We start from the raw sequence: 26,638 nt of genomic DNA on the forward strand, positions 1-26,638 counted from the left end.
CCTTTGGGTTGAAGGTCACTGCTCAAGTGTAAGCCCTATTCATGTAACAGAGAGGAGAGAAAACTTAATTTCCTTCCTCTTTCCATGTAGGTCTTTGCTGTTTGGTCTTGGAAATTGTGATCACTTATGTTTTGTTGGGCTGTAGAAATGGGAAAGGGCGCCTCAGATATAGAAAAGTTTTGTGCTGTCCCTCAGTATATAAGGCTGGGAGTTGTCACTGTTTATCAGCTAAACCATGTGATTTTTGGTTTTCCCTCTTGGTTTTATTCACTAGTTGCTTGTATGCTGATGAATCTGCTGTAGCAGGGCCCAGGGTTTACATTACAAGTCCCATCATGCCAGTTCTTAAAAATAAATATCACCGTTAAAAAAAAAAGTATCACCATTTATGATTGTGGCATTCAATTACGCTTTTGTTTACCCATATGCTTTCACCTGCATCATTCAGGAAAAAAAAACCCGAGAGTAATCTCAAGCAGGAAACACAAGCATATGTCACTAAGGAGAATTTTGCTGTGGGATTAATTGAAAGATGATACTTCTGGAAATATTTATTTTTTTAGCCAACTGATATCAGAATGGTCTTTTCTATACAAGGTCCAGTCTGTTAATAGGGCTCCTGGTGAAAGCAGGGGAAGCACATCTAAAAGCAGTGAGCTGCTCTGCTCTGCAGCTGAAGGGCAGCTGAACATGGATCTGGTCCCACTGCTGACATTCCCCTGGGTTGTGCCAGCAGTGAGAAAATCACTTTTCCTGGAACAAGCTGCTGAAAAATGTAATGATGCAGAGTGAAACTGATGCTAATTTGGAGGTGAAGCATGAAGAGAATCTGTGATGGGGTTTTTATTTTTTGAAGAATCATAGGCGCACAGTTTGAAGCTGTAGCCTGTGCCCTTCTCACAGGTTTTGTTAATCACTGTCTATGAAGAAGAGCCTAATTAGTATATGATACTGTGTTGACCCTCTTCTGGGGATTTGGATTTGGTCTCTCTGATTGTGTTTCTTTGCTGCCTTCTCTTGTCTGACTTGCAGTAAAGAGCCAAATAACGTATCATCTGCAGCGGATGTGGTCTGTGGCCAGCTGCCCGAAGCAATACTGCTCCATCTTCCTGCCAGCCCTGCGGCCCTGCCACAGGGCACAGCCTGGGCAACCCTGCCAGGGGTGGCCTTGTAAGCCGATACGGGTTTGAAGCACAGTTTTTGGTTCCCCAGGTAGTTCTGTGCTGGTGTGGCCACAGGAATGGACTGGTGTGCCATTGCACATCCCAAATGCATCCTCCGTCTCCAGCAGGCCATGTCCACGAGCTGGGATGCCTAGTGCATTACAGTGCATTTGAAGCACTATGGTTGGAGGTTTCGTTTTAGTTCTTGTGATGCTCAGCTAAATGTGTCCATCTGTGCTACCGAGGACGTGTCTGTCTTTCTGCTGCATGCTAAGAAAAGGGTTCTGTGATGTTGCTGTCAATTCAGAGCTAAAGATTGATGTCCCTCTGGAATGGCTGTTGTTCCTATGGGCATGCCCCCAGATGCCATTTCTGTGCCTGTTGCCTGGACAGAACATTTGTGAAAACCTTTAAAGGATTTTAGATTTGTAAATACATAAATTCTGCTCTGACCTTATGATGAATCTTTCATTTCCCACAAAATTCCAGATTCAAAATATGGTTTATCCCCTTGGCTCTCTGCTTCAAGCCTGAAGATCAGCTCAAGGCACAGAAATCTTTGAAGAGCATGTTCAAAAATTGCAAGTAAAACCCTGGTAGCTGCCCCATCATAGAATGTTATTAGTGACCCAAGAAGGGATGTTCAGGACTGCAGTGGCTATTTGAGGTGAGAGCTCCCACCTGGAGCCGTTGCAGACTCTTAATTATCATGTTGTGTAATGGTGAAATGGGCCTCAGGAAAGGTTGGCTGCCTCATGGTTATTTGCAGCCCCAGGATGGGGTCCTGCCTGGTAAGAAGCAGAAGAATTGTCTCTCCAGGCTGTGAGATGGAGGGAACTGGTTCACACTGAGTTCTGTGGAGGGTAGGAGTGTTGCAGGGTCCAGTGCAACTGGAAAGGGCAGGGCTGTGTTCCTGCCTGGCTCTTGCAGTGGCTGATCCCATCTGCCTCTGCCATATGATCTGCCCAGCTCCTGTCCTGCAAGGCAGTCTCATTGCTGGCACAAAGTGTGGAGAAAGTTCTACTGAAATTCTTAGCTTTCATTTAAAACAAACAAAACCCCCCTACACTGCTGCATTACTGCTGCCCTCATTTATTGCAGCATTTGTGTTCTGGATTGATTATTTATGGTGAGTGTGGCAGGCTGGCTGCTTCTGCTGGAAAGGATTCTATTTGGGGTGTGGCCTTATCTTTACTAGCAGGTGAACTGTTTCAAGCTGTCCTTGAGCCACCCTGGTATGTGGGAGCTGGCCAAAAGGGCTGGTCATTTCAGGTTGCTCATCAGGATGTGGGCGGGTTCCTCTCCAGCACAGGTCCATACACTAAACTCCACAAGTGAGCAGAAGTAGTGGTTGTATTCACAAGGCTGTCAAGTTTCCAAGCTCGATAGATTGGAGGGAAAGAATAAAACAGTGAAAACTATTTCCCCCCTTTATTTATTTTCCTAATCTTATTACTTCCCAGCAGCTGTTGCCATTGTTTTTCCTAACACAGCAAAATCCTTTTGGAGCTGAATGACAGCTGAATGCACTGCAAGCACAGCAAATGGTTTTCTGCTTTGGTATTGGCAGTGCCTTGAATTTGAACCAGATTATTTCTGCTGCTTACAGAAATAAAGGAAACTGCATTTCAAGGTCACTGGCAAAAAATATTCCACTGAAGTTTGGCTCATTGTTTTAGCAGCTTTGAGAGACGGTGAGCAGTTCTGAGCAGGTATATTCCTGTCCTTTAGTGAACAGCCACTGACTGCCAAAAAAAGAAGAGAAAAAGCCCTGTGCAGATGCATTTGGGTTTCCCGTGGCCAAGGCATGACTGAGTTCTCAATGCAGCCTTGCCTGGCTGGAGCCTATTTAAATGCAGCTTTGCTGAGCCGGAGCCTATTTTAAAATCTCGAGCAGTGGTGCTGCCTGTTGCCTGGAAACCTCCTCCCAGCCTCAGGCACTTTCAGCCTAATCATAGCCATCGGCGGCCTTTATTTATTTCCTATCCAAAATGTCATCCCAGGCTTCTGGTTTGTTTTTGTTTGCTTGTTTTTGTTTATTATTTAAAATGAAAAGACACAAAGTGTAACCGTCAAACTCGGTGACTTTCTGTGGGAACAGCTTGTTTGGCTGTCACTGCATTGCAGTGGTGGGGACTGGCATTTTAAACTCCGTAAAGTGGTGGCTCAGAGGGACATGGGGAAGAGGAGAAGTGGGGGCTGAGAGATTGGACTGAGAGCCTGAGGAAGCCCCCCAAGCTCAACTGGTGCCTGCAGTGGCTTCCTGCGCCTTGTGACAGCCCCTTCCTCGAGGGGAAAGCCAGACCTAATCAACTCTTGAGTCTTTTCCCAGCACACACGTGTCCCAGGTTCCCCTTCCCTGTGTGGTTGTACCACCCCATGCAAGATCCACAGCTCAGCATTGGGCTGACTGGAGCAGCACAGACTCACTTTCAAAACACCCTGTATCCTGGGGGCTGAGCTGTAGCATCTGCCTGTGCTGACAGGTGAATGGAAGAAAGTTAAACTTGGAGATCTCCCTGTTTTAGGGGCCCTTTTTATTTTTAATTCACCTAAACTCTCTGGCCATCTCAAAACCTTGATTACTGATATCAGTTACACATGGAAACTTTAACTGATTGCTCTTTCTGCTAAGTTAGTGAGTGTGATCAATCCTGATCAGATGGAACAGGATGGATCACAAGAGCCCAGCTATGATTCAATTGTGTTTTTGTCCAGGGAGCCCCTTGGGAGACCACTGAGCTAAAATCATCTGAAAGTGGGTAAAAAATGCTAACCAGAACAACAAGAAGGTTTATATGTGAAGCATAGAAGCTGTTTCAGCTGTCCACAGGTTGTTCTTGTGATTTAAATGGTTTATTTTACAAGGCTGAGAATATTTGTTCTACCAAAGGCAGAGCTAAAGGAGGCTTTGACTCAAAATGCAGTTGAACAAAGGTTTGTGTTTTGTTTAGCAATCTTACTGCAGGCACAGAGCAATACACAAGACTTATCACATCATTTATTTTCCTCTTGACTTCATTTAAGTTTGACAGGCAGCTTAGGCTCTTTTCAGGGATGCTCCTGTCTCTCAGTCTTAGTGCTGGGACATTAAGTTCCAATTGTCAGGAACAGACAGAAGAACCAGAGCCAGACCGAGGGCAGACATTTGTTCCATTCCCATCTTCTATGTGTGCTGGTGATTAAGAAAAACAAGCAATTACCAAAGATATCATGTGGGTGAATGAATCGTGCTCTGAAGTCCTGTCTCCTTGCTTTTCCATGGGTGAGTAAGAGTGCTTGAGAGGCTCCAGGGATGGTGGTCTGGTCCCTGGGTTCAGACATCATTGCTTAGTTGTGCAGAGAGGTGTGCATCTGTTGAAATTCCAAACTTTCCTGGTTTTAGCCACTAGAAAGAGTAATTGTCCTTCTGTCAGCTCCTCTTTGCTGGACTTTATAGCTGCTCTGCTCTGCCTTTCTGTATAGCACAGGTCATCTTAGTTCCTAAGCAAAGTCTCTACAGGTGATTAGCTTCTCTGGGGGAGGGAGGAGACAGAAGGGAGAGCAAAGTGCACATGGGGGAGGCAGGAACAGGAACAGCAGAGGAACGGTGGAGAACTGTGTGGTCACAGATGGTAAATCAAGAGGGTTCCTTGCGCTGCCTGTGCCACCAGCACCCCCAGTGCCTGAGTGAGCAAGCCTCGCTGCTTGTGGCAATAGCAAAGGGGGAAAGACAAATACTCAGGGAAAAATGCAGAGTCTGTCAAGCTGAATTCACTGCTGGAAGGTTTAAGAAAATAAAATTTAAAAAGTCAAGGAGAAATGAGTGCTAAAACACACCCTGGTGGGTTTTCCTTTGCTAATCTCTCCCAACTGCATGTAGTTGAAACTCACACTAGTGTTTTCTTTTTTTTGGACCCTGGTAGCTTAGTTCTCCCAGTTCCCCATGAAGATCAGTATTTCACACCCTCTCTCCTGTTGTTTGTGGCTGTTGGGGGGTTTGTGCTGTGGTGTGCCAAAACACAAGCTCTTGAGAGCACTGATGGGGTTTGTGCGGTGGCTCTGCAGTGCCCAGAAGGGTGAGTGATGTTGGTCTCATCAGTCTGATTTGGCATCTCAGTGCAGTTTGCTAATCTGGCTTCTTCTTCCTGCCAGAATGAAGAGAAGAGGAACCTTTCTCTGGGGGGCCATGTGGGCTTCGACAGCCTCCCTGATCAGCTGGTCAGCAAGTCTGTCACACAAGGCTTCAGCTTCAACATCCTCTGTGTGGGTGAGCATGGTCCCCTGCAAACAGGCATGGGGGGAAGTTGGGACCAGGATTTCTTGAGTGTCCTGCTATGCCACAAACCTTGGCAGTGATTTAAGCAAGTCAGAAATGCCAAACTCTTAAAAACACATTGAGTCAAACCAGCAGAATTTCTGTAATCAGTGGGGTATTGCTCATCATCTCTGCTGCAATAGCTTTGCAATAGGAAGGATTAAGGGAAGGCTGTATATAGCAAGTTAAATATTTCCATATGCTAACTGGGGTGGCTGGCACGAGCAGCTTTTGCTGGGTACGATGTCTAGGTAGATGCAGTCAGATGCACCATGGGTTATGTGAGAGCTGCTGGTGATAACTTGGTCATTTCTGAGTGTAAGCCTGCACCCCAAATCTGGGCACAAGAGGTTTGTGTCTGAGCTGTGCCTGGTCGGTGCTTTCCCAGGTGTCAGAGGGCTTGAAGCATGGTCGTTTCTGTGCCTGGAAAGGGAGGGAGAGTGTTTCTTATTGACTTTAAAATAATTATATTCTTGGCTTTTAATTTTGGTATTGATGGGATCTAGCAGGCGATGCTGGCTGGAGTACTAGAGACCAATTCCTTTCAGTGATGAGATGACCATCATTTTTGCTTTGGCTGGTTCTTATATGGTGTATGAGGTCTGATGTATTGTAACCTGTTAGACCGGCAGAAATACATCCAGAGACAGCAGCTCTTATGGCTTTGTATAGACTGTGCAGTGACACCTGGACAACTTACACAAGGTGCCTGTGCCATACCCAAGTCATTTTTGCATATTCACGACACAAGTAAAAAGCATGGCTAAAATCACAGTTGAAATTCACAGACTTGTTCCTTAGCAGAAGGGTAATTGCAGCACAGGTCAATATGGTTTTAATCAGTGTTGTTCTAGGGGCTACCAGAATGGATATTCCTACATTCTCATTTAGCTTTTTTTAAATTTTTTTTTGGACAAGAGAGAAAAAGTCCCACCCTGTTTGCCAGTTACTACTCCCAAAAGTGCCCACAACTGAACAGGAGAATGTAGCTTACGTCAGGAAGTGAGTTCTCCATATGTCTGCTTGCGGATTAATCTAGAGCACCAGGTGGCTTTGTTTCCTTGCACAACTCTTAGCCACAGCTGGTAGGAAGCAATGTGTGTCTCTGCCGCACTCGGAGGTGTTTATTCTCCTGTGAAGAGCAGAGCCTGAGGTGCTGGAAGAAGGAGAGAGCCCAAAGCCCTTGGCAGCAGGCATGGCACCTCTGTGGAGCAGAACTTTCCCACCCTCCTGCTCTCGCACCAGGGTATCTGCTGTAGGGCTCCTCAGCGTGCCTGTCTCTGCTGAAGTGGTAGCAGTATGGACTGCCTGGAAAATGAGCAGAGCATAGAAGGTTATTTCCTTGGGTTTTGCCTCTCTTCACCCCCATGACCAATAGGGCTGTATGTAGTGAATGAGGAGTTTAAATGGGGCCCCTTCTAGGACAATCTGGAAAATATCAGTCTTGCTTAGTTACCAGAAACAGCAATTCAAAGCCTTTCTGGCTCACAAACAGCTTGTCAGCCAAATATTCTGAGATAGAGGTTTTTGTGATGCATCCCAGGTGTCCTTCAATGGCTACTAAAATTGTCCTCTCCGCAGCTTCTCTAGTGCAGAATCCCAAGCAAAGTCAGGGGTCATGGAAAGGAAAATAGTGTGCTTTGCTGTGCTGATGTGTTCTGTGTGATACTAGGAGACAAGACCCAAGTTCTCTATGTTGTTCGCATTAAGCATGGGAGGCCTTCAAGAAGGCAGACACCTATGTGACAATTACATGTCTGTTCACAAGCAATTAGTGGTGGCCTTCCACGTGTATTTTAGTTCTGCTCTCTAATTAATGTGCTTTGAAGTACCTGTGGCAAATTCATGCTGCAGTGAGCTGATGATTTGTCCTCCCTAGGTGAGACTGGCATTGGGAAATCCACACTGATGAACACCCTCTTCAACACCACGTTTGAGACTGAGGAAGCCAGTCACTACGAGAGCGCGGTTTGCTTGCGGCCGCGCACCTACGACCTGCAGGAGAGCAATGTCCACCTGAAGCTGACCATTGTGGATGCGGTTGGATTTGGGGATCAGATAAATAAAGATGAAAGGCAGGTCTTGTGCTATCTGCTCGGCGTTTCTGGGCATGCCTCACGCTTAGACATCAACTGCCTGCAGTTCCCCTTGCAGTGCTGCAGAAGTGTCTGTGTCTGTGCTAAAGGAGTTGCTCCCTGTCGTGGCTCTGGTTCCGGGGACAAAGAACAGAGGGAAATGAGTAAACAGCCAAAAAGAGGTCACAGGAGGTCTTTCCAGCAGAGAATGCTGTCCTCCAGGAGCATGAGCTGTTAACCAGCTGTCCTCAGAGCAGGGTCAGGAATTATCTGTTCTGGCAGTGATTGGTGTTTCTGGGCATGTTTCAATTAACTACACAGATATCTTTTTCAAGCCCCAGGTAAAGGCATTCTCAGACTCCAGGGTGTCTCCTTGGTCATGTTACATTGCTACAGACAGATGGCTCAGCCCTGAAATCTGGGCCAAGTTTGATCTGGGGAAGTAGATCTGTCTATCCATGCTCCACTGTCCTTAGACTTTGCAGTGCAACCTCAAGAATCTCCAGCAATCTTTGGATTATAAAGTCTGTGTGTAAACACCATGCTTTTCCTGTTGTAAGGCTAAATTGTTTGAGTCTTATAACTTAAGTGATATAATGGAATGTCTAGGGGAATTCCTTCAGCCTTTAAACTGTTTAGATTTGCTCTCCAGTAGCTGTTTTGCTAATGGGATGGTTTTAGTTACAGGCCAATCGTAGAGTACATTGATACGCAGTTTGAAAACTATTTGCAAGAAGAGCTGAAAATCCGCCGGTCTCTCTTCAACTATCATGACACAAGGATTCACGTCTGCCTCTACTTCATCACCCCCACTGGGCACTCACTCAAGTCCTTGGACCTGGTGACAATGAAGAAGCTGGATAGCAAGGTAAGGGGTTGGAGACTATGGTCTTTCTGGAATGCTTTTGTTGGTACTGATTGTCATGTAGGAGCATTTGTTCCTTCTGTGCAAATGCTGGACTCCTTCCTGCATGGCAGCTGAGCCATTTTTAGGACTCTGGTAAAGCTTTGTCTGGCCTGGTGGTTGCTGAGGTCCTGTGCTTGTTTTCTCACTGACTTTCCTGAAGAATGTCAGGAAAAACCTGTTTTCCAGTTGGTTGTGTAAATTCCAGAGTATCCCTCTACAGTAAGAGTCTTAGCCAGATTAGCTGGTATTTATCAAAGCCATCAGCTGCGGCTCTATTGGGTGTGAGGATACCTTCCAGCATCAGCAGTTGAACTATGGAGTCCCCTTTGCTGTCCTGACCTGTCAGCAGGGACAGAGGGGCTGAGACATCAACCCCTGTAGATGTCCTAAAGGGGTGGTCAGTGCTGAGGGGACAAGGGCTGAGGAGAAGCATTGGCTCTGTGTGCTGGTGCACAAGGAGTGTGTAAGCTGTTACTGCTGGCAGTGCCAGGTGATCTGGATAGGCGATCACAGTATCTTAAAGTATAGATATGGTGAGGAATTCTCAAGGTCATAGGAATCCTAAAAGTGGGTAATGACAGGGTCTACTGGGGTTGTTTCTTTGTGCATAGGCTATTCTGCCTTAGGGGGCAGGGTGTTACCTAACCAACTACTTGCTGATATTTCTGCAGCTCAGAGCAAGTTTCTGACATAGTTTTGGGTGTTCCAGCTGGCTTCCAGGGAGCTGCAGGAGGCGTCAAAGGTCACTAATGGCAGCGGAATCTCTTCTTCTCAATAATTTCCTGTCTTTCAGAGCAGTGTTTTAGCAGCAGGGTGGTTCCTTTCATGTGGCAGATGCTGATCAGTCTACAGAGGGACAGGCATGGCAGGTGGGATCCTGCAGGTCCTGGTGATTCCTTGGATTACACTGAGGGAGCATTCTCTTCTCTGGCTGTTGTTCACGTGCAGGTCTGTTGGACTTTCCTGGTGGGTTGAGTTCCTGTTGTGCAGTCCCTGCTGCTTGCCCTCACCAGCTAGGGCTCATGGCCTGCTTTTCCTTGCCCCCAGTCCATAGCAGGAACTGGCTTCCCGTTGCAGGGGGCTGTATGTATCTGTAGTGGCTGTTACACTGACTTCATCAGGAATCTGAAAACCTTCCCTTAATAAACTTCTGTCTCTTGGTACAGTGCCAGCATTACATGTTCCCAGAAATATTTTTGGAGGAAAGCTTTTGCACGATTCCCCTTGGTGCTGGTGGTCCCACAAAGCATTTCTCTCCTTTCCTTCTCATTCCCTAATTTTTACATCTCCCTCTGGTTTCCTTTAATGCGGTCCATGGGTAGTACCAAAATAAATCCTTTGTACTTCTGGACAGATGAAAACTTTGTGTGCAGGCAAACTTTTTATATTTCCAAACTTCCACTTAAATAGTGCTCTCTGGAGTCATTTTATTCTGTTGTTCTCATCCCCCTTCTTGCCACAGCATGAGAACATCCTGGATTTCATGCTGTGGTGGCCTCACACAAGTGGGCACATGGAAATGAATGTGCAAGTGGAGCCCATTGATATTTTCTGGACATCAGGGATATATGTTGTGTTTCTGCACCAGTGTCATCCCAGGACATTGGGGTGCTTTCCAGGCACTCCTTGAGGGTTTGTGCATGGCAGTGCTGTGCCCCTTTCCCAGGACAAATCAACCATTTGTGCTGGGGGCTGGTGTGTGGGCAGAGTGAAGTGGAGTGTCAGCAAAGCCCAGGCAGTTCTGCCCTCTCCAGACGGGAGCAGCAAGTGGTTACTGAGCAGAGGTGATGTGCACTGACTCACGTCTGCTGCTGTGTGAGCACACTTGAACCTGCCATTCCCCTTGGAGAGCTTTGTGTGGCTGGTGGCCCTGGTTTTACAGTTGAAGAATGGAGCCTGTGGAGATGGAAGGTACATCAGAGGCAATGCTTTGCTCTGTGCTCTGCTGGCTCAGCCTCCAGGACTGGTTTAACAGGGAATTTATAGGACCCTGGCTCAGTTCCATCTTTGCTTTAGCCCAACAGTGGCTTGATGTGTCGTCCTGGGTAGGCTTTGGACTCTCTGTGACAATTTCAATAACCAGTCTTGCTTTTAGTGTGAAGTTTATGAAACCCCTTCTGGGTAAAGCTGTTTTGTAAACAAAATCTTCCATTGTACTGTAAGACAATTATCTGTTTGGCTGAGCTCATGGCCAGCTGCTGCCTGGGGTATTTAGTTACAGCCAGAGAGCAGAAGCATCTTCAGAAGTGGTTGTAGGTAGATGGAATTTGGCTGGCAGGCTGCCAGTGTGAAGCACATAGGGCCTGACAGGTGTAGGCTTTCCACTGGGTTTAACCTGGGAACAGGAGGAGATAAATAATAGTGCATTTGTATCAGATGAGAAGGTGATTTATTGATTTAAAACACAGCCCTGTCATGGGAAGTGGTGGCACAGTGTGTGCAGCCATGAGCGTCCTGGAGCTCCATGCTTGTCCCTGGGTGGTTTTCAGTCAGCATGTGCTGTTTTGAGCTATGGCTAATTGCCTGCCCTCTGAGAGATGACGCATCCCAGGCAGGTGGGAATGCTTCAGGCAGCCTGTGCCTCAGCTCTTTGGCTTCCAAAATAGGATTTGCCTGTTGGCTTCACTGCAACTTGCATTCATGAACAGTTTGGAGATGGGGAAAAATCCAGCTATATTTCACAGAGCAGAAGCACCTGCAGTCTTATTGCATCAGCAGAATTATTTTGTACCAAATAACAAGTTCTCATAAGTTTTATTTTTGGAGATGAGAAGCTACTCTGGTCAGAAAGACTTGAGAAGGAGGTACATTTTGTGTGTGTGCATGGGAGTTCCCTGTCCTGTCTGAAGCACAGACTTCTTCTGGTCATAATTCCAGCTCCAGCAAAGCCCTCCAGCACATGGACTGACAGGCAAGGGGACACTGCACCCCTGTCACATTCAGTGGGGTGACATGCCAGTAGTCAACTGCATGATTTTATTACGAGATCTTTAAATAGAGCATACTGTTCTTCCACCATGAGATACAAGAATGTTGCTCTAGGGTTTTGCCTTCAACCCCACCTCAACATTGTTTGTGTAAAAAGAGTGGACAGAGAACCCTCACGTAGTTCTGGCATTCCTTCCTTTTTATTGGGGTTTTAAAACCCAGGAGAAGAAGTGACTTCTCTAGCTAGATGTATAGCAGTCACTAATCTCTGTGCCACAGACTTGGCCTTTGCATGGAGGTGGCTGTGGGGAGGTAGGATTAGACATGCAGTTCAGTAGCATCTCATGTCTCGGTTTCTTGTTTCCAAACTGTTCCATCCTTTCTCTGTATTGTGAGGAAATGAACCCATTCTAGACTTAGGACTACACCCAAATGCCATATCCATGCCTCCCCAGTATTGATGTGGCTATTGATTATTGGAAACACAACTTGTAAAACCCCTTTGGGTTGTGAACTCTGTCAGCAAGTGTTCACTGAGTTGCCTTTTCAAAATACAAGTGTGCCCCAAGACAACAAGAAATCTGGTTGAGGGCACTCGAATCAGCCTTGGTTTGTACTTTCTTTGAGTAGTGCTGAGACCACAGGTGACCAGAGAGCCTGTCTCCTCTGCTGCTCCAGGCTCTGCACCTCCTGCCTTGCTGTAAGCAGGGCTGAACTGGTGCCCCTTAGAAAAAGAAGGGGAAATTGCTTGGGTCAATTGAAAAGGGATGTGAGCCCTGAGCTGACCCTTTTTCTGTGGGAGATGGTGAATCCAAGCCTCCTCAGCTCTTAGCAGGTCAGGGAGACACCCAGCTGTGGTCATGGCCCTTTTACTTTTGTAAGGAGGATATGGACCTGCTGAGCAGTAGAGTGAGCAGCAGGCCTTATTCTGTGGGGGGTTGTGGTCCTCGGTAAAAGAGGCCAGGTCAGTGGCTGAGAAAAAGAGGAATTTATTCTCTCAGATACATTTGCATTGAGCAAATTCAGACTATTTTCATTTGGAGTGAGTAAATGCTCTTGTGCTTAGTGAGTACTAAACCACTAAACAGAGACAGGGGAGGGGGAGCAGTGGCACGGGGGGAACCCAAGAAGTATGGAAAAAACACTGAGCTGCAAAGAACTTGTACTGAGAAAGCACAACCATTTATTTTAATGGGCACCCACTGGAGACCAACTGGTTGCTATGAATTTCAGCTTTGTAGGTCAAAAAGCGTTGGCTGTTGGGAAATGTTAGATGGCCAATCAGACTTTCCCATTATTTGTCTAAATTCTTGTGTTTCACTGCTATGAATTTGGCTGCTGTTCAGACAGATGAGTTCTGCTGTTTGTTTAGGCAGTGGTTTGCAGTATCACACTTGGCTTTTTTGGCATGGCAGCATTATCTAGCACAGGTTCCTGTGATAGATCCAGCCCCACTGTAGCTCTCAAGCACGAGGCCATAGTGAACCCCATTGCTCCTGATGGATGTGGGATGTGGCCCTTGTTTACTTTTGATCTGGGTGGGTACTGGGCACAGGGAGACCTCCCCACTGTGCAGCTTGTGGGTGGCTTTGAAGCCTGGGTGGATGAAGCTGTGTGGGGTATAGTGACTGCTGGCTGATGTGAAACCAAAGCTGAGAAAGAACAGCATGAAAACAAATCTGTCTGCTGTATGGCACCCTGCACCTTTCCCCGGTGCTCCATATAATCTGCACAGCACACCCAAGTTGTGATCCTCACCAAGAGGCTCAGGGAGTCCTCAGAGAGGATCAGCAGCTGCTGTCAGAGCGTCTGAGGAGTCCCTGCTCTTTCTGCTTGAGCATGGGAAGGCTTCACATCAGCTCAAATGCAGCGTTTCATCCTTGTGCTTGTCTTGTAAAAAACATCCTGTCAGCACAGCCAGGTCGCATCCACACAGAGTGGATGGGCAACAGCTTGCATGTGACGGCTACATTGTGTCTGCCTCCATCCACGTGTGTAACAGAGTACATAGGTGAGAGCAGGGGCTTTGATCTGCTCCTTATGTACTTAGTGCAGGGTGTTTGGTTGTTCTCTAGTCTTGTAGCCAAGTCCTGGAAAACTCTTCCCTCTAGTGTTCAGCTGAGCTGGGCTGCAGCTCCTGTGTAAACAGAGCTCTGAGGTGATTTTAGGAAATGTAAAACAGCCGGGGGGTAGGATCCAGGTCACCCCCGGGCTCGACACAGCTGCTCACCCAGTTGCTGCTCACCTGGGTGTTTGTCCTATTCCTCCCTTCTGCTCTAGGTGAACATCATCCCGATTATTGCCAAAGCAGACACCATCTCCAAGAGCGAGCTGCACAAGTTCAAGATCAAGATCATGAGTGAGCTGGTCAGCAATGGAGTGCAGATCTATCAGTTCCCCACGGACGACGAGGCAGTGGCTGAGATCAACTCTGTGATGAATGTGGGTAACGCTGCCGGTTCCATCGCTGCCAAAAGTTGTGACAAATTAAATTGCTGCACAAAAATGCATTTGAAGGGCGAGTTTCAGTGGGAATGTCCAGACACTGAATCTGTTGGAAGGTTGAACTGTGAGTCTTGCAGATACCAAAAGCTGTTGCATACAGAATTAATTACAATGTGGCTCATGTTTAGTCTGGGGGCTCTCTGGAGAAACTTAGCTCTAGAACTTACTGAATTTTTGAAAAATACTTTCTTCAAAATTAATTCTGTCTGTTCTTAGACAAATTTAGAAAAATTGTTAATCTCTATTTTGTCTTTTTTGAAATTCAAGGATCAAATTCAGACCTGGCTGAAGCACAAGCAAAAACACTTTCAAGCTTCTTGTCTCCCAAATCAGAGTGCAGCTATGGCAGTAGAAACAACTGAAATGTTTCCATGTTAATTTTATAAATCAAAGGAAGCTTTTTCATCAAAATGAACATTTTCCTGCATAGCTGTTTCTGATTAAATGCTTTGTCTTTTCTTTCACCCTTCCCCCCCCCCCCCCATTTTTTTAAAATTCAGTTACCAGTTGGTTTCTGGGTCAACTAGATATGTGTTTTCACTTAATAGTTCTTTTTTGCTGAAATCATGAAAAAGCTGGAGGATTCACTCTTACTTAAATAATTGCAAGCTGTGTGTATTTGAGAGAAAAGCAGGAGTCATGCTTGCTTGGCTTTTTTTTTCCTTCCTTCCTCCAATGAAAATACAATTAGCCACTTCTCTACAAGTTCCATACTTCTGGATCCATCTATATTTAAATGTGAAGGATTTTGTCAGCCACACCCTACTGAATCACCCAGTCTGTGGCTCCTTCTGTGCAATCCTGAGGAGGGTGTCCTGTTTCCTCCCTGTGCCTGATGCTTTGCAGACTTGGAGAGCAGCGAGCACATGTTGTATCCTGCACATGTCTCTTGCAGTGCCCACACACTCACTGCTGTGCCAAGGCCTGTTTGTGGATATCCCTGCCAGTGCTTTTGGGAAGGCAGGGAGTGCCCTGCTCCTGGTGCATGCAGGAATAGCCTGACAAAGGGATAGAGGAGAGTAGTAATGACTGTGGTGTTCCTACAATATTCTCCAGCTGGTGCAGCCCAGACAGCATTGCTGGTAAGCTATGCTGTGGCCTGACACCACTCTCTGTAGTAATATCCCTGTTCGTAGTAGACATTCCTCCAAGTATCAGAGATTGGTAAGTTCAGAAGGGGGACTCATGGAAGCAGCTCTTGTGCCTGGGTGAGGGGGATTTAAGGGTCAGGCTGATCTCTGAGGGGTTACCCCATGCACTGAGTCCCTGCCCTTGGCTCTGTTTCAGGCTCATCTGCCCTTTGCTGTGGTTGGCAGCACAGAGGAGGTGAAAGTTGGGAACAAGCTGGTGCGAGCTCGGCAGTACCCGTGGGGAGTGGTGCAAGGTGAGGTGCTGCAAGCCCACCCCAAACCCCTCCCTGTGTGTGCTCAGACACACCCTGGCACCTGTGCAGCTCTGCCCTCCACCAGCACCTCTGCATGAAGGTGCCCTGTGATAAGCAGTACAGGCATGTCCCCTGCAGCCTTTTGTCTTTCCTTTGAATTCCCATTCCTACCAGCAGGTAGGAAGGTCAACAGGAATCCATGCGTCCAAGGGGCTGTGTTGTGCCCTGAGCAGGGCAGCAGGCTCTTGAGGATGCAAGTACCTGGAGTCAATCATATGTGCCCTTGTCCCTCACCACACCTGCAGTTTGCTGACTTGTCCCTTCACTTCTATTAGTGGAGAATGAAAGTCACTGTGACTTTGTGAAGCTGCGGGAAATGCTGATTCGGGTCAACATGGAAGATCTGCGGGAGCAGACCCACACCCGCCACTACGAGCTCTACCGGAGGTGCAAACTGGAGGAGATGGGTTTCAAGGACACAGATCCAGACAGCCAGCCCTTCAGGTGAGTGGCCTTCACATCTACCATCGATTTAGAGTGAGAGTTTGGTGCTGATAGCCCCAAAAAGTGGGAGGTTTGTAGGTGAAATCTACAGTGCTGGGCTGGAAAATACCAGCACTGGGTTTGAACTTTGCAGCTGATTTGGATGATCCCTTCCCTGTCTGTTTGTCTTTAAACAACATAGACAGGCATGCATTTCCCCATCACTAACTCATCGGTGTCCAGAGAGTCTGGATTTCATTTGCTTTCTTCCCCAGCCTCCAAGAAACATACGAGACCAAAAGGAAAGAGTTCTTGGGTGAGCTCCAGAGGAAAGAGGAAGAAATGAGACAAATGTTTGTTAACAAAGTCAAGGAGACAGAGGCAGAGCTGAAGGAGAAGGAGAGAGAGGTGGGTGTGCCAAAAACCTGTGAGGAACCCAAACTACACCTAGCAGGGAATCTGGGTCTGGGCAATGCATGAATCCTGGAAAGCACATGCAGCTGTTGAGGAAACCTCAGCAGCCAAAGCACAAACACATCACTGGTTTAGGTGCCTCAGAAATTGTCTTCCCTGTCCTGTGCCATGTGGAAATATGGCTGCTCTCTGGGGAGTGAAAGGCAGTGGCAGGAGGTTGAAGTGAGCATCCATGCCAGGCTTCACTCTTGAGGCTTACTGGACGGCAGAGTAAAGGGGGCAGCTGGGCTGGAGTCCCCAAAGTGAGTTCAATGGAGTCCCCAGTGTGAGGCCTCAGGCAGCAGCTGTGACTGCAGAGGAATTAAATGGACCATCCTCAAAACTAGTGAGGAGGAAAAGATCCTGTGATATCCCCACCCCCTGTGCAGTGCTTCGGGCTGAGCCAAAATCCCCTGTGCTTATCTCCAGGGTTCACGCTGCCTCTGGTTTGCTGTGTGGTCTCAGGCAGAGCTGAATTTATTGTGTCTTCCCTGCTTTTGGTGGTTACTGGGTGCTGTATTCTGCCAGATTGGTCCCTGTGGTGGGGATTTGTGTGGGAGGTGTGACAGGGCTCTTGGGGCAAGGTTAGTACAGCCCGAAGGAGCTCAGAGGGTCTGTCTCCTACCAGCTCCATGAGAAGTTTGAGCACTTAAAAAGGATACACCAGGAAGAGAGAAGGAAGGTGGAGGAGAAGAGGAGGGAGCTGGAGGAAGAGATGAATGCCTTCAACAGGCGGAAAGTTGCAGTGGAAACCTTGCAGTCCCAATCCTTGCAGGCTACCTCACAGCAGCCACTGAAGAAGGACAAAGACAAGAAAAAGTAAGTGTCTGAACTGGAGTTTTCCTCCTCTGCCACTGGAAAGCTGAGAGTCTGCTCAGATGCTTTAATGTTTGGTCAGTTGTTCAGAGAGCATACAGAAAAAGGGATTTTGGAATCCTAATTCCCATCCTTCTGATTCTTTGCTTAAAGCAGAGGAGAGATGAGCCCCTCCTGTGCCTGAGCACTGTCCAGAGAAGCCTGGGCAGCTGCAGGTGGGAGGGATTTGCAATTTGGGGCCATTCTCTAAAGGCTGATGGTCCCATGGGATTCACTCTTGCCTCTGTGACAGCCAACTCAGGTTGTGAAATGGGGCTCCAAGGCACAGTTCTAATTACAAGAAAATTCTTTTCGTCTAAAGGCAGAGTTATCTTAACTTGCTGCGCATTAATTGACATTGCTGAAGCCACCAGGAGCAAGCGTATGTAAATATTGTTGTTTCAGCCACCTGACTGTGTAATGATAGACCAGGAATGGGACAAAGAAGTTTTGTCACCTGTGTTTTTAACACCCCAAATTGGGGGGTTATCCTACTTCCAATTCAAGACGGTCTCTAAGGAACAGTGGCTAGAGAGCAAAATAAGGAGCACTGTCATGCAAACTGGTAATTCTGCTATTGTGGCATTTTTTGTTACTTCCCCTTGCATGAAGGAGCTCAAGAGTCAGAACTATATTCTATCTAACCCAGAGCAGGCTGGTGGCAAGCCTCTTAATGATGGCAAGAAAAAAAGACCATGAAGAGTAGCAACACCCGAGTTTGTGCTTGACAGCACAGCGTTCAGCTTCACACTGCTGATGAGATCTTGTGGTCTGTCATTTCCCTGCTGTGAACTGCAGCACCAGAGGAGCTCATTCTGTGTACTGATCCTAAAAATTTGTTTTTTCCTGTGGAAGATAATGGGGTAGATTATTTGAGTATTTCTTTGGAATGTAAATGTATTGGTGCTAAAACCAAAGCACTCCCTTGTGCAGACTGCTCGACATACTCTGGGGCATAGCCCACCTCACACACAGAGTCCAAATGGCTTGTAAAATACCTTGCTGAAAATACGGTTTAATCTGAATTAGAAGCTGAATCCTAGGGCATTCATGGGCCCAGGACTGCTTTGGGGAAGGTGAGCACAATGGTAACTTGTGCAAGGGATGCTGGTGGCAGGGATGGACTGTGAGCATGGGCCAAGAAATGCTGCAGCTTCCCCTCTGCTCCTTCTGGCTGCAGCAGAAAAAGTTTTCCTGCACTTTGCTGGGTTTAGCCCATCTTCAGATGTGAGTCTGGACCTTTCCTCTTCTGGGCAGTGATAGAAACAAGCTGTGGTCAGGAGCAGGACTGGGGGGCAGGTCAGTGGTGTGCAAAGGTCTGAGGGGCACCCACAGCTCTGCATGGTGAGGGACCCCACATGGTGCTGGGGGGACTCTAGCTCTGAAGCACAGCTAGAGGAGGTGCACCCATCACCAGGATGGTTTTGGATTGGGGTTTTTTTATTGTTCTTTTCAAACCTGTGAGCTAGCTCAAAATACGGGGTTTTGGGATTTCTGCTCAAATAAAATGTTTTGGAGAGCTAGTTGAACTCTTTATCATCCCTGGTTCAAGACAGTGTTCTTAGTAGCTTTGATAAGTAAAAAATGCTGATGGAAGAATTGCAGAAGTTGGGGGAAAGAGAAGTGGTTTTGGTGCTGAGCAGGCTGTGCCAGGCTGCTCTCACCTGAAGTCTTCAGCTGCCCCAGCAGTTTGTCCTCCTCCTCCTTTTTTTGTTTTAACATATTTCGCTACATTTTGCTTTTGTTTGATTTTCATAACTTTAATTCATGCTTTTTTATGTTTTGTTTCTTTCAGTTAATGACACACAGGCTTTCAGGCCAAGAGTGGACTTGGTGCTTTCATGTGTTAAGTTGCTTGAGTTTCCCACCCTGTGACCCTTCTCATAACATTGTGTGAGTGGACCAAAGTGAAGGAGAAAATGAGCATCTCCAGTGATTGCAGTGTTCCAACCTGCTGTTTTCTTTTCAGAATTATTGGGAGGTTTGCAGGAAGTAACCTTACACGTACATTTTGTTAAACAAAGCCAACTAATCCCTCAAGTAAGATGTTTTGTTCTAAACCCAGTGATTGAGCAGCTGTGTATGAAGTGACTGTAACTGAACTCATCTTACCCACCAGCTAAATAATTGCTTTCTACTTTTTTTTTTTTTTTTTAAATTGGCCAAGGTGACTGCTGGAGGTTCATCGACCTCCACTGTACATGCACAGTGAGAGGAGTGGTCTGAAGAATGCTGAAATGTTTATTTTTCTAACAAAATTCTCAAATAAGTTTTTAGAATGAGTAGAAAAACACAACACTTAGGCTTTCTGCAGGAATCTTAGTCAGAGTAACCCTCATTCCAGTAATTCTATATTTAATCCTGAATTACTCTAAACACTTTCTAAAACATTTATAATATATATATATATATATATATATATAAGGAAAGAGCGTGGTTAATAAAATTAATGGGACAATGTTTTGAATTTTCTTTACTGCTAAAGTAGAACATTTATAGAGAGGTTTTTCATAAGAGTTTGTTGTATAAAGTGGAACTACAGGATTTGTGTAACATTTCAATTGTCACTTACCAATGTATTTGCTGTTGTGGAAACTATTTAAGCCAACATCTTTACTTTTACTCTTTAACCTTAAACCTAATATGTGCCTAATAAGGAGAATCCCCTGCTCTTGAGCTGTGCACTGTATTTATGCTGACAGGTTCTGTTCCTCTTAGAAGGTGCTTCTTTTGACAACTCCTCAGGCCTAGAAATCACAGCCTTGTTTTCCTGGGCAACTCAGCTTAGAAGACTAATTAGGATCAATATTAATTTTTTCCACTCAAACCATTTTGTGACTAGGCAGGGCAATAACTGAACAGAGAGTTACTGGCTATGTTGTCATGGAAAAATAGTTGGACCCAATTCCATCCATCCATCAGATCCTAGGCTAAATGAAAGGAAATATTTTATATTAGCCCTCACATAGTATCTTTAGAGTTTATAAAAACACTGGCTGGCTAAGTTTTAGTTGTGAGTGTGTGCATTTTTATTTAGTTATTAATGTTACAGGATTTTTCTGTTATGTTTTTTGTTAAAGACTTGTCTTTAAGTTGTCAGGAAATTCCTGATGTGCTGTGCAGAGGGAGATGAAGGGCCTGGGTCTGAGCTGTTGCAGGGCAGTATTTTGCTGGATTCTGAGGTTCTTTAAATCTCATATCCCATTAAAGCAGCTTTTTTTTTTTTCCCTTTCTAAATACATGCTCAGGTGTTAGACTGTGTTTTCTTATGGATACTGGCCTCTTTTGTCGATATACTGACCGTGTTACTTGATGCTTGTTGAAAAGAACCTCACAAAGATCTCATCGGTACCTTTTAGAATAGGCTTTTGTTGAAAGAATAAAAATTCAGCACTTGTTGGGAATCTGCTGAAAGCTGGACATTTAATTTTTAAGGCTGTGCCTCCAGGTTAGATGTATTTTAAAGAGTAACTATTGAAAATTAGGAGGGTTAGTGTTGTTTTCTCAAACATGTACAAGGAACCCAACCTTCTGTTACATGCAAGAAGACAATTCTGCCTCACCTCTGACTGCAGACCAATCATGAAGCAAATTATTTGTTATTAATCTTCCACTAATGAGAGAGACTGTAGTGCACTAATTTCCTGAGAAAGCAATGCTCTTTGGTTCATTGTTTTGCTTCTCAAGGCCAATGCTGGGATAAAACAGTAACTGGTGGTACTGGTATGCACCCAGCTGCCTCACCAATGTGTTCCCAATCAATAGTTCTCTCCTGATCTCATGCTGCAGCCAGCAAGATCTATGCAAATGATTTCCTTCTGCCCTGGCTCATCAGAGATCAATTCTTTTTTTCCTAGAGTAACAGGTAGTTAAGAAAAATTATTACAACAAAGAGTAAAAATCTTCAAATCCATGGGCATTGTGGAAAAATTTACAGCATTTTCTGAAGAAGACATTCAGAATGTATGTGACAATATTTTAATGATGATGATTATTATATTATTTTGACTTTATGTTGTGACAGACATCCATTGTCCTTGTAGTTGCTTGTTCAACATCATAATCTCCCCAAGGGGACTCAGTCATATTTTTTTCCTGAGTTTTTGTCTTTTCCTTTTGGCTGAGACAAGATTTAAGTATTGTGGTATATAGGGTAGTTCTGTATCTTATTTTTATTTAACAAATTACAAATATGTTGTGATGCTAATCTCACCCAGTCTGAAGACTTACATCTTGTAGGCTAGAAAAAGTGAAAGAAAAACCCTTCAGAAATGATTGAAACCATTCAGTTACACACCTTTCAGCTGTTTTATACATTCATCTGCAAAAGATTGGTATTAGTGGTAAAAACTATCCAGTTTTTTATCATTTAAACATTTGCCATCCTGTATGTTGTCTGCTTTCTAATTTAAATTGTGTTTTGTGGGTCTCTGAGGGGGGTGTCATGTGTGGCTGTGGTGGCTGCCCCAGGGGTGAAGATGGGGGGGGATGTTTTGGAGCCATGGAGGCCCCTTGGGGCCCTGCCTGGGGGACACATCCTTCTGGGATGTGCTGCATCTCTTTGCTTTGTCATTCCCAGCGTGGTTTGGTGTTTTTACTTCCTTTTCTTTCCACTCTGTACTTTTTTTCTTTTATTAAATCTCACATGTATTTTGAGGTTTTGTGGTGTCGTTTATTTAATGGTGCATTATTTTCTGTGCAATCTAGTAATTTTCTGTATTATCTGTCAAAATAATACTGTGTCATGATTTCAAGCTTACGAGTCACAGCCTGTCTTATGACTATTGGGAACATTTAAAAATATAATTAGCTGATTAATTGACAACTAGCTAATCATAGAGTGTGCAGAAATGTACTTCCTATGTAATCTGGGGAGAAATTCTAAGATATTAATCCAAAAGCCATCTGTGTTTGGGCAGAATGACTTTGAGCTTTGCTGAAAGAGGTGATTTAAAGGTAGGATGAAAAGGGAGCAGAGGTGGAGAGGTTTCCTGGTGGTGCATCCAAAGCTGTGTGTCTTGTCTGGAGAAGAACATTATACACTTAGGTCAAGGCCAACAAAAGAGCACAGTTTTAGTTTGGGGCTCTGCTTTCAGAGAGCTGCTGAAGCTTTACCCGAAGATTTGTTCTCAGTGTCTGTTCTCTGGGCCATTGCTGTGTACCAAGTTATATTCACTCAGCTTTGGGTCCTTCTGGGGTTTATTTGGTATTGGACTGAGATCAGTGCTGCACTTCAGACACAGCCAATGTGAAGTTTGGCTGATGCACAGTGTTTACTGTAGCAGTGCTTCTGGTGGGAGGTTTTTCTGCAGCCCCAGCTTGAAGAACAAAACCAGGCTGGTGATCCTGGCTGCCTCTGAGAGCTTTTTAGGAATATGCATCTGGAAATCTTTTAGGCATAACCTTTAGTAGGGAATTAGTAGTTGATAGCAAGTGGTTTGTATGAAATGTTTACATCCTTTTCTGTCCCAATACGTTTTAAAGCCAAATCTAGGAGACCAGAGAGGAGCACATGCATTCAGGTACATCTGAGTTCAGGGAATCGAAGGTGGTGGAGTAGCTGTTCCTTTTAAAGATGGGTGACCTGGTGATTCAGATGATGTGCGTTGGCAAGTGTCTTTCCAGAGGAGCAGTGTTAAGGGCATTCATTAATATTTGTGCAATGCTCCTAGAGATGCTTTGAGGAGAAGGAGAAATGCACAGGTTTGTTAGAGAAGCAGCTCGGCAATGAGGTAGGTGCTGCCCAGGCTTTGCAGTTCCAGAGCCGAAGGCCAGTGGCCAAGGCCCGGGAACATGGTGGTACTTTCTTTCAGGAGACAGCCCAAACCCGACCTTGTCCTCAGCTGTTCCATTGGGAGAAGTGTGCAGCTGTGAGGGATGGAATGAGGCAAGGACTGTGCAAAGCCACTGCTCCAGCTGTGTGTGCTAGTTGGCTGCTCCTGCAGGTCTCCATCACCTGGGATTTCTCATGTTCCATCAGCAGTCTTTTCTCATTAAAATTTTAAATCAATCCTCTGATTACCAGTTCCCAACAAGATGTTGGCAGCTATGAGAGCTTATCCAAGTTGCAATGGTTTAAACTCAAATGTCTGTACAATAGATTTGACCTTTCATGCTGTCTTTACTTAATGTAAATAACTGAAACTTAAACACTGATTCTCTTTTGTTCTTTCTATAGCTTTTTTAGTCTTCCCAGTGCGTACTCCATAACAACAGGAAGATATGTTAATTAGAAGATTTATTGAGGCCAAAACATCTCATGCAGAAGAAATTAATTGGTACTTACACCTTTAAGCTTGCAATATATTGCACAGAAGAGAATATGTAGCAAGGACTAAAATTCACCATGTCTTTTGATGGGGAAAATTTTGCTTAATCAGGTTTCTTGGTAAAGTTAAATCCAAGATACTTGCCAGAAGGTAAACTGCTAATTCAGGCTGCTGCATGGCTGGCGCTAAAACCAGAATGTTAATTTTGGGACTTTTACCCCAAGGGAGTTAACACTGACTGACTCCAGAGTGAAGAGGGACAAACCTGGGTTAGTGTGAGGAGCTTTCAGCTTTGCTGCTTGAACTGCCGCAGTAACAGCGTCCCACAGGTCCTCTCCAGTCTGGTTTTGGGTTGTAACTGGGGAACCTGGTGTCCTTAACCTGTCATCCCTAGTCTGACATCCCTAATCTTTCAGCTGGATTCTCACCTTTCATAGCAATAATTCTTCTGTGCAGCTTGCTTCTGTATACTTATGGGTTTTATAACCAAAATGCCCCAACCTTCATCTCTTTAGTTTTCTGAGGGCTGCACATGGTGCCTCACACCGTAACTCCTTCCCCAGAGCTCCCTGCCCACCTCCCACCTGCTGCTTCAGATAACTCTGCCTGGCCAGTCCAGTCTCTACTCATCCTGCTGGGATGTGATGGGTGAGAAGGGAACCATTTTAAAGTACAACTAAATGTTATCTATTAATGGAGGGGAAATAGTTTAAAACGGGAGACTCGGTGTTCCTGGTGTGAGTTCAGTGTTTGTAACAGACTGACTTCCCCTGACAAAAATACTTCTTTTAAAAAAAGGAAAGGGGAAAAACAAAGTGTGATGTCTGTGCCACCGGTAACTTCACACAGGAACAGGGAGAGGCCCCAGTTTCTTTGTTTTAAAGAACCTTGTAAATGAATCTCGGGAATGATCTGTACCAAAGTTGGGTTTAATAAAAACAAAACTGACTTGTTTAACAAACATCTGTTAAAACCATGGTTTGTACACCAGGTGTAACCAGAACAATGTCCTCTGTCCAAATTCCCAACCTTCTGTGATCCCAGTTTCCCCTTGTTAATTCTGTTGCCCTGTGATTAAAGTGTCATGTCCCCTGTGCACCCCTATGTCTTGGCAGTTGCTGTCCCCAGTCTCCCTCCCTTTTTCCAGGCTGCTGCTTTCCCCACTGCCCTGGTGCTGGGAGGGTAGGAGTGGCCAAAAGCCAGTCCTTGGCAGGAGATTTAAAGGAAGTCTCACCCTGTGCCCCTACCTTGTGCTGGGTGGTGTGACTGCAGTGGGACAAAGGTTGAGAACAGGGAGTGGGTGGATGTGACAGGAGCCCTCTGAGGCTTCTGCCGAGGACATTTTGTCTCTGTAACCCCCCAAGAGATGGAGAGGCTGGTGTAGAGGTGCTAACTGCCCCAGGCACTGAGTGCCTGTCCCTAGGATGTGTGGTACGTGACAGTCTCTGAACCCTCTGGATGCCCTTAGCATAAATTAGAACTAGGAAATAGATTGCAGCTGTAACAGGTATGTGGCCTGAAAAGGACTAAACTGGGCACGTAGAGAAGCTGTGGAGACTCCTGCCACTTGCAGGCATTAGGGATGAAACCCCATGACAAACATGTTCATCCCATGTTCTTCATCCCTGCCTGTTCCTGCTGCCTCAGTGGGCAGGGATGAGGCACCACTTGTGTCAGGAGAAGTGGGACCAGGTGGGAAGCACCAGGGTCTGACACAGCTGTGTCTTGCGGGCCAATGAATTCAGAGTTGGAAGTCCTCTTAGGAGGGCTCTGTCTGTCTCCATGTCTGTGATGCCCTGCACAGAATGGGGGAAAGCTGAGGCTGTGTCTGACCATCAGGCTGAGCTATGAAACAGCCTTTGCTGCTGCTTTGATGACTGTTTTAAACTTGCTTGTGTTCCCTTTTGAGGCCAGCCACTCTAATTCCTTTGGCAAAGCTTTCATCCCACTTATAGCTTTTGTCAAGTTAGATTCCCAGCTGGATAGGTTAATTGGGAATAGAAGTTTTTTGTTCTTTTTCCAAATTGCTTGGAAGATTTGATTAAGTTCAGTTTGTTGTGACCATAGTTGGGTCACCAGGGAGATTCCAGTTGCATGCCTTGCTGAGGAGGAATGGAAAGGGGCTCTGGGACCTGCTGGAAGTTAATGCATCTCTCCATCTCAGTGCACTTTTCTGTCTTCCTAAAGAATTGAACTGTAAGTACTGTTCAAATTGAATTAACACTGAAGTTAATTAGCAGGAGAAAAAACCCAGCAACTTTATAGATGCAGCCCCACAAATGAGGTATAACTATTGCATTACTCTTCCCTTTGCAGTTTTCTTGTCTCTTGATCAATTCTCTGACCACAGGAGTTCCTTTAATTGTGCAGCTGTGTAAATGAACTCTTCTCCTAGGTCATCACCTACCCTCCATAAGTAGTGACACCAAGTCAGGTTTATTGTCAGAAACACCCCAGTGAGTGCTGCCTTGAAATGGGGACGCTCTATCCTCACCTGTAATGGTGCCTGGGCGACTGCATGAGAGGTGACATGGTTCCTTTTGGTGGGGGTTATGAATGGGGGACATTGTGGTGGATGGGAGGATCTGAAATGCTTTACTGTTTCCGTAGGTGGCTTAAAACAGCCACAGAAAACAGTTCAGTGGGTGCTTACCATAGGGGATTTTAGGTTTAATTGCAGCTTTGTTTACAAGGTAGTGGTAGCTTCAGGCATCTGGAAATCTGGCCTGAATTGAGGCAACAAGAAGAGGAGTCTGGGTTTGAGAGGTGTACCTCACCTGGGCCATGAACCCCAAGGGAAGGAACCTTACTAGGTCAGAGCTCTTTGAAAATACTGTATGAGCATTCTCTGTAATTTTCCTGGGAGTGAATATTCCCCAAAACAACAATCCTCACAGAGCTAGCCATAACCACATGAGACCTGTGCCAGCACTCACTGAATCTGGCACATTTTCACCAGTAACTGGTGTGTAGCAAATGGGATCCACAGTGGTGAGTTGAGCTGCAGTTGGAATAAACTTGTGTTTATTATAAATAAACAGGTGAGATGTCATCCTCTCTGAAACTGGCTGGGCAAAATAATTGTTCCTGTCACTGCTGTGTGTGGGGAGTGTTCATCTTGTCACTCATTACTTGTCCAGGCAGGGAGGGGAAAGGTATTAAAGCTCCCAACTCTGTTCTGCAAGAAAAAAAAGAGATTTGGTGCTGTTCTCACTATCCAAAAAGTGCTTTCTGTAACAAGAATGGTCCTGTGCAAGAGCAGCTCCTTCCTGTAGCTGGCAGCTCGTTCTTTGGGGTAGGAAGCTCCATTCTGAGTGAT

General features: G+C 45.6%; 1 protein-coding gene across 2 annotated transcripts; it reads left to right on the forward strand.

The window, feature by feature from the left end:
• The first annotated feature begins 5,278 nt into the window (after positions 1 to 5,278).
• On the forward strand, positions 5,279 to 24,417 carry SEPT8 (septin 8). Of its 2 annotated transcripts, none has more exons than XM_017746804.1 (9): positions 5,279 to 5,412; positions 7,340 to 7,535; positions 8,217 to 8,403; positions 13,651 to 13,812; positions 15,163 to 15,259; positions 15,595 to 15,763; positions 16,018 to 16,150; positions 16,824 to 17,014; positions 23,229 to 24,417. In XM_017746804.1, exons 2-9 carry the CDS (start codon positions 7,369 to 7,371, stop codon positions 23,281 to 23,283), a joined length of 1,161 nt encoding a protein of 386 aa, XP_017602293.1. In that variant the 5' UTR covers positions 5,279 to 5,412; positions 7,340 to 7,368; the 3' UTR covers positions 23,284 to 24,417. The 2 variants fall into 2 exon arrangements, with proteins under 2 accessions (XP_017602293.1, XP_017602288.1); XM_017746799.1 differs by lacking the exon at positions 23,229 to 24,417 and adding an exon at positions 18,846 to 21,706 and having other exon boundaries at positions 5,282 to 5,412.
• The last annotated feature ends 2,221 nt before the right edge of the window (positions 24,418 to 26,638 follow it).

This window comes from Corvus brachyrhynchos, unplaced genomic scaffold (assembly GCF_000691975.1).
Source record: "Corvus brachyrhynchos isolate BGI_N302 unplaced genomic scaffold, ASM69197v1 scaffold381, whole genome shotgun sequence".
Taxonomy (NCBI): domain Eukaryota; kingdom Metazoa; phylum Chordata; class Aves; order Passeriformes; family Corvidae; genus Corvus; species Corvus brachyrhynchos.